Source organism: Cervus canadensis, chromosome 2 (assembly GCF_019320065.1).
Source record: "Cervus canadensis isolate Bull #8, Minnesota chromosome 2, ASM1932006v1, whole genome shotgun sequence".
Taxonomy (NCBI): Eukaryota; Metazoa; Chordata; class Mammalia; order Artiodactyla; family Cervidae; genus Cervus; species Cervus canadensis.
In genome coordinates, this window is record NC_057387.1 from 21411591 (window position 1) to 21425111 (window position 13521).

The 13521-nt window shown below is 61.8% G+C and overlaps 1 protein-coding gene across 1 annotated transcript; it reads right to left on the reverse strand.

Annotated features, from left to right (window-relative positions):
- Nucleotides 1-91: 91 nt before the first annotated feature.
- On the reverse strand, nt 92-8351 carry LOC122435153 (PI-PLC X domain-containing protein 1-like). Its single transcript, XM_043459103.1, has 5 exons — nt 7926-8351; nt 5522-5658; nt 2581-2709; nt 1364-1519; nt 92-661 (listed from the first exon to the last, which is right to left on the reverse strand). The coding sequence occupies exons 1-5, from the start codon at nt 8053-8055 to the stop codon at nt 425-427; spliced, it is 789 nt and encodes a 262-aa protein (XP_043315038.1). The 5' UTR covers nt 8056-8351; the 3' UTR covers nt 92-424.
- Between the last annotated feature and the right edge of the window lie 5170 nt (nt 8352-13521).

Genomic DNA, 13521 nt, shown 5'->3' on the forward strand with positions numbered 1-13521 from the left:
GCGGTCACCCGCCCATGTGACCAGTAACCCATGCGGTCACCCGCCCATGCCATCACCTGTCCATGTGACCACTAACCCATGGTGTCACCTGCCCATGCTGTCACCCCACCCAGACTCTGGCCTCTGCAGCGGTCAGAGCTTCAGATGTCCGACAGAGACCAAAGTCCAGACAGCAGGGGCTGACAGCGGTGTTGACTCATGAAGTTCTCCTGTTACAGAGGGCGGGCGGGCTGGAGAGTGACCCCAAAGATGTCCACATCCTCGCCCCGTGTGGTGGACACAGTAATGTCCGCCCAGATGTCCACATCCTGTCTACATCCTGAGCCCCTGTGGCGGACAGAGTGACGTCCCCGAGGACGTCCACGCCCTAACATCCCCTAACATGTCCTGTTCCATTTCTCCACTTGAACACAAAGCCAGCCCCTTACCCTAGGACACGCGTGTGACCAGGCGTCCCGGTGCAAGGCGGGCATTTACCTGGGCGGCCGCAGCTCTTCATGTGCTCCAGGTAGTGGATGAGGTCCCGGGGCTTCACCTTGTTCCCCCACCAGTAGGGAATCGCGGGCCACAGTTCCGCGTGCCGGCTCACGGACGCCTCGTCCTCATACGACAGGATGACCTGCTGGCCCCGTGACCACAGCTGACGCAGAGTCGGCACCTCCTGGGGGGGATCATCCGGGTGCCCGTGAGACGTGTGCACAGGGGTTGTTGGGCTGCCTTGTGACACAGTGTGTCAGTTATTGGGGGTGTGCGAGAAGCTACAGTGATGTGTGCATTATTGGGGTGTCTATGAGCAGTGATGGACTGATTATCAGGGTCTCTGTGAGAAGAGACACTCGTGGTGGATTATTGGCGTGTCTGAGTAGAGACACTGGTGGGTAGATCACTGGGGTGTCTGGAGATGGTGATGGGTGGGTTATTGGGGTGTCTTGAGCAGTGATTGGTAGATTTTGGGGGTGTTTGAGTGGAGACATTGGTGGGTAGATTACTTGGTTGTCAGGCAGTGATGGGCGGATTATTGGGGTTCCTGAATGGAAAGAGGTGGGTGGATTATTGGGGTTTCTGATAGGAAATGGCAGGCGGGTTACTAGGGCATCTTGAGGAGTGACTGATGGATTTTGGGGGTGTCTGAGTGGAGACCGGGCAGGGTGGATTATTGGGGGTGCCTGTGACCAGTGATGGGCTGGTTCCTGGCGTGTTTGAGTGCAGACAGCGGTGGGTGGATTACTGGGGTTCCCTGAGCGCCGTCACCTGGTGCCTGAATCAGCCTCAGGCAGCGAGTGGACAGTCTGATTACAGTGCAGCCTGGCGCTCCCACCGCCCCCGCCGCTGAGCGCATGGGGAGCCCGCGGCCCCTGCTCACCCCGCGGGGACACAGCTTGTCCCCGAAGATGTTCTTGATGCAGCCCACCAGGTAGTCGTGCAGGCCCTCCGTCATGCCCTCGAAGTTCCTGCAGGCCAGGACAACCGCCTCCCGCGGGTGGTTCTCCAGCCACTCCGAGATCTCCGTGAGCGTGTCCTGGGCGGGGGTGGGGAGAAGGGCCTTGTGCTGAGAGGCGTGGGTGGGCTTCCCCCGGCCGACCGCTCCGCAGACGGTCAGGGGTCCTGACACACACAGAGCATGGCGCCCGCTCCCAAGGGACCCAGCCTCCCCGAGTGGCAGCGGGGAGTCTTGGTTGTGTGTGGGCGTGTGCACACGCTCCTGTAGGTACGGGTGCACACGCATGTGTGTGCGCGCACGGCAGCAGGGAGCAGTGCTCACAGAATCGTGTGAGGTGTGCACAGCAGGGAGCGTGCCGGGCCAGCAGGGTGCGTGCACAGTGAGGCCCAGGGATGGCGCCCGCAGACCCCGAGGGTCGCTGGGGTCTGTGGTGGGGGCACCGGGGGCCGCGGGCGGAATGAGACATGGCGTGACTTGACAGCCGAGAGAATGGACTGGACACAGGAAGACGCGCCGGGGACCCGGTTTAGCCAAACTCCGGGAGACGCCCCAGCGGCCAAGGCTACAGGTCTGAGTTCAGAAACAAACGCACGCTGGTCGGGAATTCTGAGTGACTCATGGCCAGAGGTCAGCCCTCTCCTGCCTGGAGTGGACGTGTGTCTGTCTGAGCAGGCGTGTGTCTGTCCCCTTATGGGTCATCATCTCCCACCCGGGGTGGACATGTGTCTGTCTGAGTGTCCGCCTGTCCGCCCCCTTAGGGGTCAGTGTCTTCCACCTGGGGTGGCCGTGTGTCCGCCCCCCTTGGAGCTGGCGTCTCCCACCCGGGGTGGACGTGTGTCTGTCCCCTTAGGGATCAGCATCTCCCACCTGGGGTGGACGTGTGTCTGTCTGAATAGCCACGTGTCCGCCCCCTAGAGGTCAGCGTCTTCCACCTGGGGTGGATGTGTGTCTGTCTGAATGGCCGCGTGTCCGCCCCCTAGGGGCCGGCGTCTCCCACCTGGGGTGGCCGCGTGTCCGCCCCCTAGGGGCCGGCGTCTCCCACCCCGGGGGCCCCGGCTTGCCCTTACAGGTCAGCTCCTGCTGCCTGGACCGCCCGTGGCTGTCCCCGGCTGGCGCCCCGGCCCGCACCGCGCCCGCACCTCCACGAGGGCCGTCGTGTACACCATGTGGACGAAGTGCAGGTTCCTCTCAGAGCCGCCCTCCACGTGCGCGATCCGCAGGTCCAGGTACCTCACGCCGGCATCCAGCTGCTCCGCGACGCTAAGCACCTGCACACACAGGTCGGTCAGCTGCGCCTGGCACAGGGCGGCCCCGCCCCGGCTCGTCGGGGGCTGGGCCCTTGCAGAGGACGCCCAGCTGGGGGCCGCGTCGTCCACCGTAAGGTCAGCTGTGCTGCTGCCGCTGGGCTCAGGCCCTGCTTCTGGGGACGGGGTCTCCAGGGTCACTGGTCACGTGGAGCAGAGCCCGGGCCCAGACCGTGGTCTTGGGTGGGGTGGTCCCTGCAGGGTCCAGCCTCACCCTCCTCCCGGGCAGTCCCTGGGCGGAAGTAGCCCAGGCTCCGCAGCACCCCAGCTGGACCCTTGGACGTGAGGACACACAGGACCAGCAGAGGTCTGCCCCAACCCCAGAGAAGCACTAGGAAAGGCAGGGAGGGATCAGGGGAGAAGGAAAGGGAGAAACCTCAGCCCGCCACATGAATAAGAGGAAAAAGCAAACAATAACAGCAAGACAAATGAAAAGTGAAAGTTGCTCAGTCACGTCCAACTCTAATCCCATGGACTGTAGCCCGCAGACCCCTCTGTCCATGGGGTTCTCCAGTGACCTGCCATTCCCTTCTCCAGGGGATCTTCCCAGCCCTGGGATCGAACCCATGTCTCCCGCATTGCAGGCAGATTCTTCATTAGCTGAGCCACCAGGGAAACCCTAATATAAATTAGTAGCAGAAAATGTACCATGTCCTCTACATGGAGTCATAACGGAAAAAGAAAAACATAAGGATAAAAAATTGGAAAGAAAATGACAGATGCTCTCTGTTAGAAAAGAAGCAAAGACTAATATTAACATAAATTAGTAGCAGAAAATGGTAGTATGTTCTCTACACAGAGTCATTATGGAAAAAGACAAATATCTAAGGATTAAAAAGGAAAGAAAGCGATAGTCTCCCTCTATCCAAAATAAAAAGTAAAAACTAATATTAACATAAACTAGTAGCAGAAAATGGTACTGTGTTCTCTGCATGGAGTCATAATGGAAAAAGACAAATATCTAAGGATTAAAAAGGAAAGAAAGCGATAGTCTCCCTTTATCCAAAATAAAAGAAAAACTAAAAACTAATACTGACATAAACTAGTAGCAGAAAACGGTACTGTGTTTTCTGCACGGAGTCATAATGGAAAAAGAAAAAAATACAAGGATAAAAAAGTGGGAAAGAAAATCACAACCCCCCCCCCATCCAATCCAAAATAAAAGAAAAAGCAAAGATTAATATGAATATTGTCAGCTACACAAGGGCACTTGCCATCTGCCTCTAAAAGGATTAAGTCAAGGGCTGCTGCAGCCACTGACCTTCAATACCCCCCACAAAGACCCCACCCTGCCCCCTGCCCACACCCCAGGACCCCCCGGCAGTCATAGCACTTGAGACCCCAGCACCCAGGTCCCCCGGACGGAGGGACCCCAGCACCAAGGGACCCTCAGGACCGAGGGCCCCGAGCTCCGCAGGCCTCCTGGGCTCTGGTGGACCCACCCCTCTGGATGTGAGCTCTGCCGGCGGGGCTGCAGGTGCCTGACCCGAGCAGGAATGAGGTTTGCCCACATTCCAGCCTGGGCTCTCCACCCCTCAGGTCCCCCGAGCAGGATTCCAGCAACTGGGGACCTCCCAGGAGGAAGCAATTACAGGAGGCAAGAGATAGCAATTACATGAGGCAAGAGGTGTGCTTGACAGCCTCTGGTCCTCTGGGGAGGACCAGCCTGGGAGCCCCCCAGGTGGGGTACAGGAGGGCAGGGGCCGTCTGCCCCCCAGGTGGGCCCCTGGGCCCAGGTGGGTTCTCTGCCCCGCACCATCCGCCCCCTGGCTGACGCGCGTGCTGGCGACAGGACCGCTGTGAGTTGGTGCCCCCTCCTCACAGACAGGGCCCCGCCACCGACCCTTCTCCATCCTGCATGATGACTGCGGCCCACCTGGCTTCTCCCCACCCCTAAACCCCGATCCACCCCGGAGGAGCACTGCAGGGGAAGGGGGTGAGTGCCTGCCTGCGTTCTCAGTCGTCTGATTCTCTGTGACCCCACGGACTGCAGCCGGCCAGGCGCTCCGTCCCTGGGATTCTCCAGGCAAGAATCCTGGAGTGGGTGGCCATTTCCTGCTCCAGGGGATCTTCCCCACCCAGGGATCAAACCTGCGCTTCCTGCATTGCAGGCAGATTCTCTACCATCTGAGCCACCGAGGAGGCCTCCCTGGAGTGGGTGTCGGGCTGCAAACACAAACCCACCTCAGAGGATGTGGGAACTCAGCTATTGCTTATCTGGGAGCAGGAAGGAGCTGTCCTGTCAGCTCAGCTGCACAAAGGGAGGGACCCTCCCCTCCCCCCCCCCCCCCCCCCCCCCCTCCCCCCCCTCCCTCCCTCCCTCCCCTCCCCTCCCCTCCCCTCCCCTCCCCTCCCAGCTCCCCCTCCCCCTCCCAGCTCCCCCTCCCCCTCCCAGCTCCCCCAGCCTCTCTGACTTCAGCCTGTGATGCTCTTAGTCCATGCGTCCCCCTTTGGCTTCAGGCTGGTCCACAGTAAAGCTGTGTCCTTTGCTACCTTTCTGGGAGGCTCTCTGGGTCAGGAAGATCCCCTGGAGGAGGGCATGGCCACCCACTCCAGTATCCTTGCCTGGAGAATCCTATGGACAGAGGAGCCTGGCGGGCTGCAGTCCATAGGGTCCCAGAGAGGCAGATGCGACTTGAGTGACTAAACAGCAATTGTGCTTTGCAGCGGGTTTGTTCTCAATCCCGTTTCCCCAGCAGGGATGAGGACGCCGGCCCGTGGGTGACACCGGGGGCTGGAGCTGCGCCGGGGCCTGGGCGTGCCCGCAGACCCTCACCTGGGTGGTGGACCACTTCAGCACCACGGGCAGGGTGATGCACGGCAGCGCTTTGCCCAGGAGCTGCAGCAGCCTCGGCTCCTTGCTGGAGATGGGCGACTTCTTGTTCAGGCAGTAGGTCATCGTGTCGTGGCTCCCTGCGGGCAAACCAGGCGGGGGGACCCGTCACCCCCGAGCCTGTCCTCTGTGCCCCCAGCCGCCCTCGGGACGCACAGATATAGCGCCACAGGGCATGGGGAATCCTGAAAGTCATATCCACCAGACCTGGGAACCAAATCCTGTTTCGCAGTGGGGCCTCTGCAGATGTGAGAAAGTGAAGAGCAGTTTGTTTAAGGAGTCCTGTTTTTGGACAGGAAAGGCTTAAGGTGGCTTTTGATTTTATGGTTGGTTGCTTCCCAGGTGGGCCGTGGTAAAGAACCTGCCTGCCAGTGCAGGAGGCATAAAAGACGCAGGGGCGATTCCTGGGTCGGGAAGATCCCCTGGAGGAGGGAATGGCAACCCACTCCAGGATTCTTGCCTGGAGAACCCCACGGATGGAGGAGCCTGGCGGGTGCAGTCCATGGGGTCACAGAGAGTGACATGAGTGAGCACAGACAGACCCTCTCTAGTTACAAGTACTTTGAAGTTGTTCATAGTACTTTCAGGCTCTTTATGATGCGGTGTTGTGGGTCATGTGTGGTTTCATCTATTCTTTTTGCTTTTAAATCTGTGCGGTCTGTTTCACAGACACTGTGGAGAGATTCACAGCTTAGCAGTCACCTGGGGATGATCCAGAAATCCTTCCCTTCCATCTCTGAACATAGGTTTGGGCAAGTTTTATTTCTCCCCCCGCCCCCCAGCTTTTTTTTAAAAAAAATTTATTCTCAGAGTCAAGGGATGGGAAGGAGGATTTACAAGTTCACAATATAATTTGGTTTAATGATGTTATGGATGAGTGGATGGATGGATGGATAGAGGAAGGGATGGATGAATGGGTGGATGAGTGGATGGGTGGATGGATGGATGGATGGTGAGTGGGTGGATGGACGGATAGATGAGTGGGTGGGTGGGTATGTGGTTAGATGGAGGGATGAGTGGATGGATAGAAGAGTGGGTGGGTGGGTGGCTGGATAGGTGGGTTCTCAGCATGGGGTCCTTGCACACGGTGGTGTGTGACTCATCATGAAAAGGAGTGAAGCTCTGACAGAGGCTACATCGTGGATGGACCTTGAACGCACGATGGTCAGTGAGAGAAGCAGAGAAGGACACGTTTTCTGTGTCCATTTATAAGAGATGTCCAGAACAGGCACATTTGCAAAGACAGAAGCAGGTGAGTGGTGACCGGCCTGGGGCAGGGCCTCAGGAGTTCTGTGTGAGGACAGCGGCCGGGCCCTCTTGGGTGGAGGCTGCCTGAAGACCCAGACGCCCCCTCCTTGCCCGCGGGGAAGCAGCGGAAGGGCGGAGAGCCGGGGTCTGCTTCCCTGCCTGCTCCACACCCGCAGGGAAGGGCCGTGTGGGCCCCCTCCCGGGGAGGGTGGGGTGGCCGGCATCGCCGCGGAGAGGGCGAGGCGAGGAGGAGTCTGAAGCTGCCCTCCGTAGGAAGCGGCCCTTCCTGTTTGTCCGTGTGCGCCCCCAGCGGGCAGGGCCCAGGGTCGAGGCCAGGGCAGGGCCCGGAGTCCGCGTGGCCAGAGGAGTGCGGGTGGAGAACGGGACGCGTCTGCACCTTGGGAGGGGAGCAGGCTGGTGCTGGCCGGCGGGGACCCTGCCCGCCCGGGCCGTGGTGGCCGCGGGCCGCCCCTCCGATGGCCTGAGCACAGCGGTGTCGCCCTGGAAGTGCCCGCCTGCCTGGGCACCGCCGGGCATCCCCAGGTCCAGATGCCTGCCCACGGCTGAGCTTTGCAGCACTTTGCGACCTAACTGGCTGGAGTCGGAGGTTCCTCATTTTAAGTAGCTAGTTCCGGTACCACTTTACCGAGTCGTCTGGGGGCGGGTGGACACCTTAAACTTTGGGCCCTCGGGGCTCAAGTGCAGAAGGTGCTTGCTGCAGGACCTCTGATGGAAAACGTGGGTGCGAAGTTCCCAGGGGTCCCCGGGACTAGGACAGTGGCTGAGAAAGCACGACATCCTCCCCGCCCCCACCAGGGCTGGCATGTGTCCCGAAGGCAGGCTCTCGGGGCTTCACGTTCCTTCCGGGTTGAATGAGGATGAAGTGGACGCAGAAGGGAAGGTGCTGGTGTGTGTATGTGTGTGTACACGCATCTGTATGTGCGTGTGTGTTCGCGTGTATGTGTGCGTATGCGCGCGTGTTTGGTGTGTAGTGTGCACGTGTGTGTGCCTGCATGTGGCATGTTTAGCACTGAGGCTTCGCACACCCGGGACCATCTCGCGGCCGCCTGCCCGCCGAGCCGAGCCCGCGGGGCCTCACCTGGGATGGAGAGCTGGTGCAGGGGCACGTCCCAGAGCCGAGAGCTCAGCGCCGACATCCAGTCCGCGTTCGCCTTGGAGGCGCAGGGCAGGCCGCGGAAGGAGCCGGGCGAGCTCACCCGCCCGCCCATCGGGGGCCGAGCCTGGGCGGTCTGGGGGAGGAAACGGGGCTCTGTGGGGGTTAAAACAGGACGCGCAGAAGGCGCGGTGCTGGCGGCGCGGAGGCGTGGCTCTGAGAAAGGGGAACCGGCGGCCTTGTCTCCAAGAGAAAGGAGGATGGGGTGCTGGAGAGGGGAGACGAGCTCTAGAGACAGACAGACACGGAGAGTTGGACGGAGACGCGAAGAGAGACACGGGCGCTGAAGTGAGGGTTTGAGGGGGCGCAAGGGAGGGGGGACAGCGGCCAAGAGACAGACCCCAGCCCTCAAGTCTGTTCTCTCTGCGGCTGGAGCTGGCGACCCCCTCCAGAGGGCCCCCCACCCTCGCGCTCTGCACCAGCCCCCTCCTCTGAGGGGCCCGGTTGAGCCTGCGGGGTCTCCAGGGTCGGGGCTCCCACTCGACGGGGATGGAGCTTCAGCTCACACCCCATTCGCGCCCCAGAGGCGCTCTCTCCATCGGGTGGGTGTTGCTGCAGTAAAAAGTGACTGGACAGGCTCCCGGGATGAAGCACCCACCTGAGCAGCTAAGAAGCTGGGAGTGCTTCCGGTCAGGGTCTGAGTGTCCCCTCTCTCCTGTTATGGGTGGGTGTCCTGACAGGGCGGGTACAGAGGAGTGAAAACACTAGAGTCTTTACCCACGTGGGGCCAAGCGCGGCCATCCCTGATGCCAGGAGACGATTTAAAACAATCACCTGGAGACACGGACCCGGACTTGAGTGGCGGCTGCAGACTCGGCCACCTGCCTGGCCTCTGACCTCGCTCCCGGGCCCCTGTGCCTGGTCTTCCCACCGGGGAGAGGGGACAGAGCCCTCTGCGTTGTGTTGAAGGTGACCTGGGGGTCCAGGAAGCCCCACCCTCACCCCGCATGTCCTGGAAACAGTTTCTGCGAAGACCCCTCCCTGTAGACTCAGATCCTCACTCCCCTGACCCGGCCACACAGACCAGTCCCTCCCCGGGATCGTCCGTCGGGGCCGACCTGGTCATCCCCAGGACCAGTCAGAACATGAGCCTGCGGCCCGCTGGTTCCGCCTGCCCAGCCCCAGCTGCTGCCACTGTTCCTGCCGGGGCAGAGGCCTCCCCTCAGGGCTCCTCCCGAGTCAGGGCCTGTGGTCCACGTGCCATCAGGACTCCTTTCATGGCACACACGTGCCTGGGCCTTTATTCTTGTGTTTACTGCTGTCCACAGACAGGGCTTGTCCCTATTCTTAAGGCCCCCTCTCTGTAGTAACAGTCCCCTTCTGTTGTCATAGTCCCCCCCTGCAATGCAGGAGACCTGGATTCCATCCCTGGGTGGGGAAGACCCGCTGGAGAAGGGAAAGGCTACCCCCTCCAGTATCGTGGCCTGGAGAATCCCATGGCCTGTATGGAGTCAGAGACGACTGAGCGGCTTTCTCCGCAGGAACATCCCCCTACATGGTCATAGCCCCATGTATTGTGTCTCCCCTCCATCATATTAGTCACCTCTCTACCGTAATACTGCCCCTTGCACAAGTCAAGTCCTACCTCTATGCAATCATCCCCTCTCCAGAGTAGCAGTCCTTCTCCCTGCAGGACTCTTATCCTCCTGTAATCACCCCCTTTGCTCTTGACGCTAACCCTTCACAATAAAAGTCTTTCTAATCTGAATGTGATTTTCATCGGCTTCAACAAGATGCAAGTAGAACACACAGCAAAACAGTATGTCAGAACCCCCAGCACGGCCCTGGGGAGCACCTGTGGGCGTGTGTGCCCCATCTCGTAGGCTCCTTTGGCGTGTCTGTGTCACCATCCTGGGGACACCTGTGGGTGTGTGTCTGTCTGCCCCTCACAGAGACCACCTCCCCCGTAACACAGGTCTGCCCGCTGGGTGTCCTGTCCCCGTCTCCCCATAACACGGGTCTGCCCGCTGGGTGTCCTGTCCCCGTCTCCCCATAACACGGGTCTGCCCGCTGGGTGTCCTGTCCCCGTCTCCCCATAACACGGGTCTGTCTGCTGGGTGTCCTGTCCCCGTCTCCCCATAACACAGGTCTGCCCGCTGGGTGTCCTGTCCCCGTCTCCCCATAACACGGGTCTGTCTGCTGGGTGTCTTGTCCCCGTCTCCCCATAACACAGGTCTCCTGCCCACTGGGTGTCCTGTCCCCATCTCCCCATAACACGGGTCTGTCTGCTGGGTGTCCTGTCCCCGTCTCCCCATAACACAGGTCTGCCCGCTGGGTGTCCTGTCCCCGTCTCCCCATAACACGGGTCTGTGTGCTGGGTGTCCTGTCCCCGTCTCCCCATAACACAGGTCTCCTGCCCAGTCCTGAGCCTTCCTGTCTCCACACCCCTGGACCCCTGTTCCATCAGAATCCGGGTCACTGTGTCACAGGCCCTTCACCCTCCCGTTTGCGCTGGCCTGAGACGGTGCTGGCTTCACTGTGAAGGGAGGGCGAATGTCCCATCCACTGTGGACACCACGCCTGCGCTTGCAGGACACTTTCCTGTCTCCCAGGCACACACGTGTGGTCCCCTACCCGCTCTCCCTCGGCTGCGAGCTCCAGCTGTGTGGTTCCCAAGTGCAGATTCGGGAGCACTCGGCAGTAGGGCCACCCAGCCTTGAGGCCTCGGACAGCAGCCCAGGGAGCAAGCGGGGTGCACCTGCCCGCCCTGAAGGCCTCTGCTCTGCGGGGCACTTTCTCATCTGCGTCTGCCGCGCCCTCTGCGTCCTCGGGCCACTCAGGTGAGCGTGTGGGGTGCGTGCCTGCGAGGGCAGGTTCCGCCTCCGCGGGCCCCGGGGACACACGGGGGAGGCCCCGTGTGATCGCACGCACGTCTGCGGGTGGGACGGGCACACGAGCGCCCCGGACATAGTTCTCAGGTGAATGAACGGATGGAGCAATGCAGGGCCGGCGAACCCAGCACACAGCCGTTCCTGTCATCCTGCTCACCTGGCCCCCTGAGTGGTCAGCAGGCTTCACAAGCGCCAGGCTCCTAGACCTTTGCTCAGGCCGGCAAACTCACCAGCCCCCTGAAAGCCTCACCGGGTCCCGCAGATACTCACCAGCCCCCTGAAAGGCTCACTGGATCCCCACTCACCAGCCCCCTGAAAGGCTCACCAGGTCCCTCAGATACTCGCTGGCCCCCTGAGACACTCATTGAATCCCCAAACTCACCAGCCCCCTGAAATGCTCACCGGGTCCCTCAGATTCTCACTGGCCCCCTGAAAGGCTCACTGGGTCCCTCAGATTCTCGTCGGCCCCCTGAAAGGCTCAATGGGTACCCCAAACTCGCTGGCCCCCTGAGACACTCACTGAATCCCCAAACTCACCAGCCCCCTGAAAAGCTCACCGGGCCCGCCAGACACTCGCCAGCCCCCTGAAACATTCACTGGGTCCCCTAAAATCACCAGCCCCCTGAAAGGCTCACCGGGTCTGCCAGACACTTGCCGGCCCCCTGAAACATTCACTGGGTCCCCTAAAATCACCAGCCCCCTGAAAGGCTCACCGGGTCTGCCAGACACTCGCCGGCCCCCTGAAACATTCACTGGGTCCCCTAAAATCACCAGCCCCCTGAAAGGCTCACGGGGTCCGCCAGACACTCGCTGGCCCCCTGAAACATTCACTGGGTCCCCTAAAATCACCAGCTCCCTGAAAAGCTCACTGTGTCCCCCAAACTTGCAGCTGTTGGAAACGCTCACTGCATCCCCCAAACTCGCCAGCCCCCTGAAACCCTCACTGGGTCCAGCAAGCACTTCTGGGCTCCCAACGTGCTCATCCACTCCGACCGGTCCGTGGCCCTACCCCCTCAACGTCAGGACAGGAGACCTGGGCCATCAGCTGTCCTCGCCCAGTGGCCCCGGCCCGCACAGCGTCAGCACCGGCTCAGGACACGTGATGGGCTTGTCACCGCGCCCCGCGAGCCGCAGTCCGGGCTCCGTCGGGCTCCGCGCTCCCGCCCGGAGGGACTCTCCTTCCTCGTGGAGACGCCGGGTGGACGCCTCCCTTCCCCCGGGAGGTCCCGGCCCTCCAGCCCCTGCCGCAGCGCAGTCCACTGCCCAGGGCCCGGGGCCCGGGCGCGCAGACCTGCCGGGACCCCCGCCTCACCTCGGGAGTCTGCCCGTGTGTCTCCCCGGGGGACGCCGCGTGCGCGCTGCGCTCCCTGACCGCGGAGTCCAGCGGGGACTCCGGGCTGCTCGCTCGGTTAGCTCGCTCTGCCCGCGGGAGCTGCAGGCGTTTCCTCAAAGGCCCGGCTGGATGCCGGGAACACCCAGTCCCCGAGGGGGAGGGGACCGCCTCCCAGACCTGCCCCGCCCCAACCCCTGCATCGCCCGGCTCCAGACCCCTTGCGCAGACAGCGCTGCCTGGCCGGTTTGGGGGGCCCGGGTCCTCCCGATAGACAGTCTGCAGGGCCGAGCCCTGCCCAGGGGCCGTCGCGGGGACATCCCGACTGACCCTGGGTCCAGCGTCCAGGCGGTGGGATGCCAGCGCGGCCCGGGTATGACCACGGGGGCCCCAAGGGCCGTGAGCTGGGCTGGGGCGACCTGACCACCTGGCTGAGCGCTGGCCACGGTCCAGCATGTGGTTGCTGGCGCCCAGGACCAGAGCAAACAGGACTCTCAGCCCAGGGCTCCGTTGCATCATCCAGGCCTCCAAGCCTTTGATCCCTCCGGGTCACGCTGGCCGGCAGGTGGCCAAGTCCTCCACCAAAGTGTCCGGCCCTTGTGCCCCGAATGGCCCTTGACCCAGCCGTGACTCTGGTCTGTGGTCTCCACCGGTGAAGGTGGATCCCCAGGGCATGTCCTCGCTTGCAGACCCGCTGACCTGAGCTGACCAGGGCCCCGGGGGGTCAGTCCCTCGCCCTCTGTGAGCGCCTTCTGCTCCTCCCAGTGAAGCGCCTTGTCCCCCCGCCTCCCTTCCCCCCATTGTGGCTGGAGGTCGAGGGACCAGAGCCGGGCCATGAATTCCAGCTCATTGCCAGGGAACCCTCCTGGTGGCCAGGCTTTGCAGGTAAAGAATCTGCCTGCCATGCCCGAGAGTGGGTCCGAGCCCCGGGTGGGGAAGGTACCCTGGAAGAGGAAATGTCACTCCACTCCAGTGTTCGTGCCTGGAGGGCTACAGTCCGTGGGGTCACAGAGAGACAGCACAGGCTGGCTGAGGGAAACAGCCTCAGGTGGCCCTTTTCCCCTCACTCCTGAGTCCCTGTTGTAGGCCCTGCTTGTTCCGTCTGGCGGCTCGCCTTCCCGCGTTCCTGAGCTCGGATCCCCGCCGGCTCCCTCCTGGCCCCGTCCCTCCCTCCGGGCAGGGCTTCCAGCCGCCCCGACTCCTCTCCCTCCAAGCCAGGTCCCCTCCCCGCCCTGCGGTCACCCTCCTCAGTCACAGCACCTGGATTTCTCCAGATCTCCAGAAGCCCTGCTTTCTGCTGGAAAAGAATTTCCAGACACAGAGCATTTCAGAAGGGAGAGAGTTGATTAAGGACCAAGAG

Excerpts from the sequence above, each read along its gene's own strand:
- LOC122435153 (XM_043459103.1), bottom strand. The coding sequence starts at position 8,055 with ATGGGCGGGCGGGTGAGCTCGCCCGGCTCCTTCCGCGGCCTGCCCTGC. Across the intron at positions 5,659-7,925 it reads GCACCAGCTCTCCATCCCAG|GGAGCCACGACACGATGACC; the intron begins GTGAGGCCCCGC and ends GTTTGCCCGCAG. Across the intron at positions 1,520-2,580 it reads ACACGACGGCCCTCGTGGAG|GACACGCTCACGGAGATCTC; the intron begins GTGCGGGCGCGG and ends ACCCCCGCCCAG.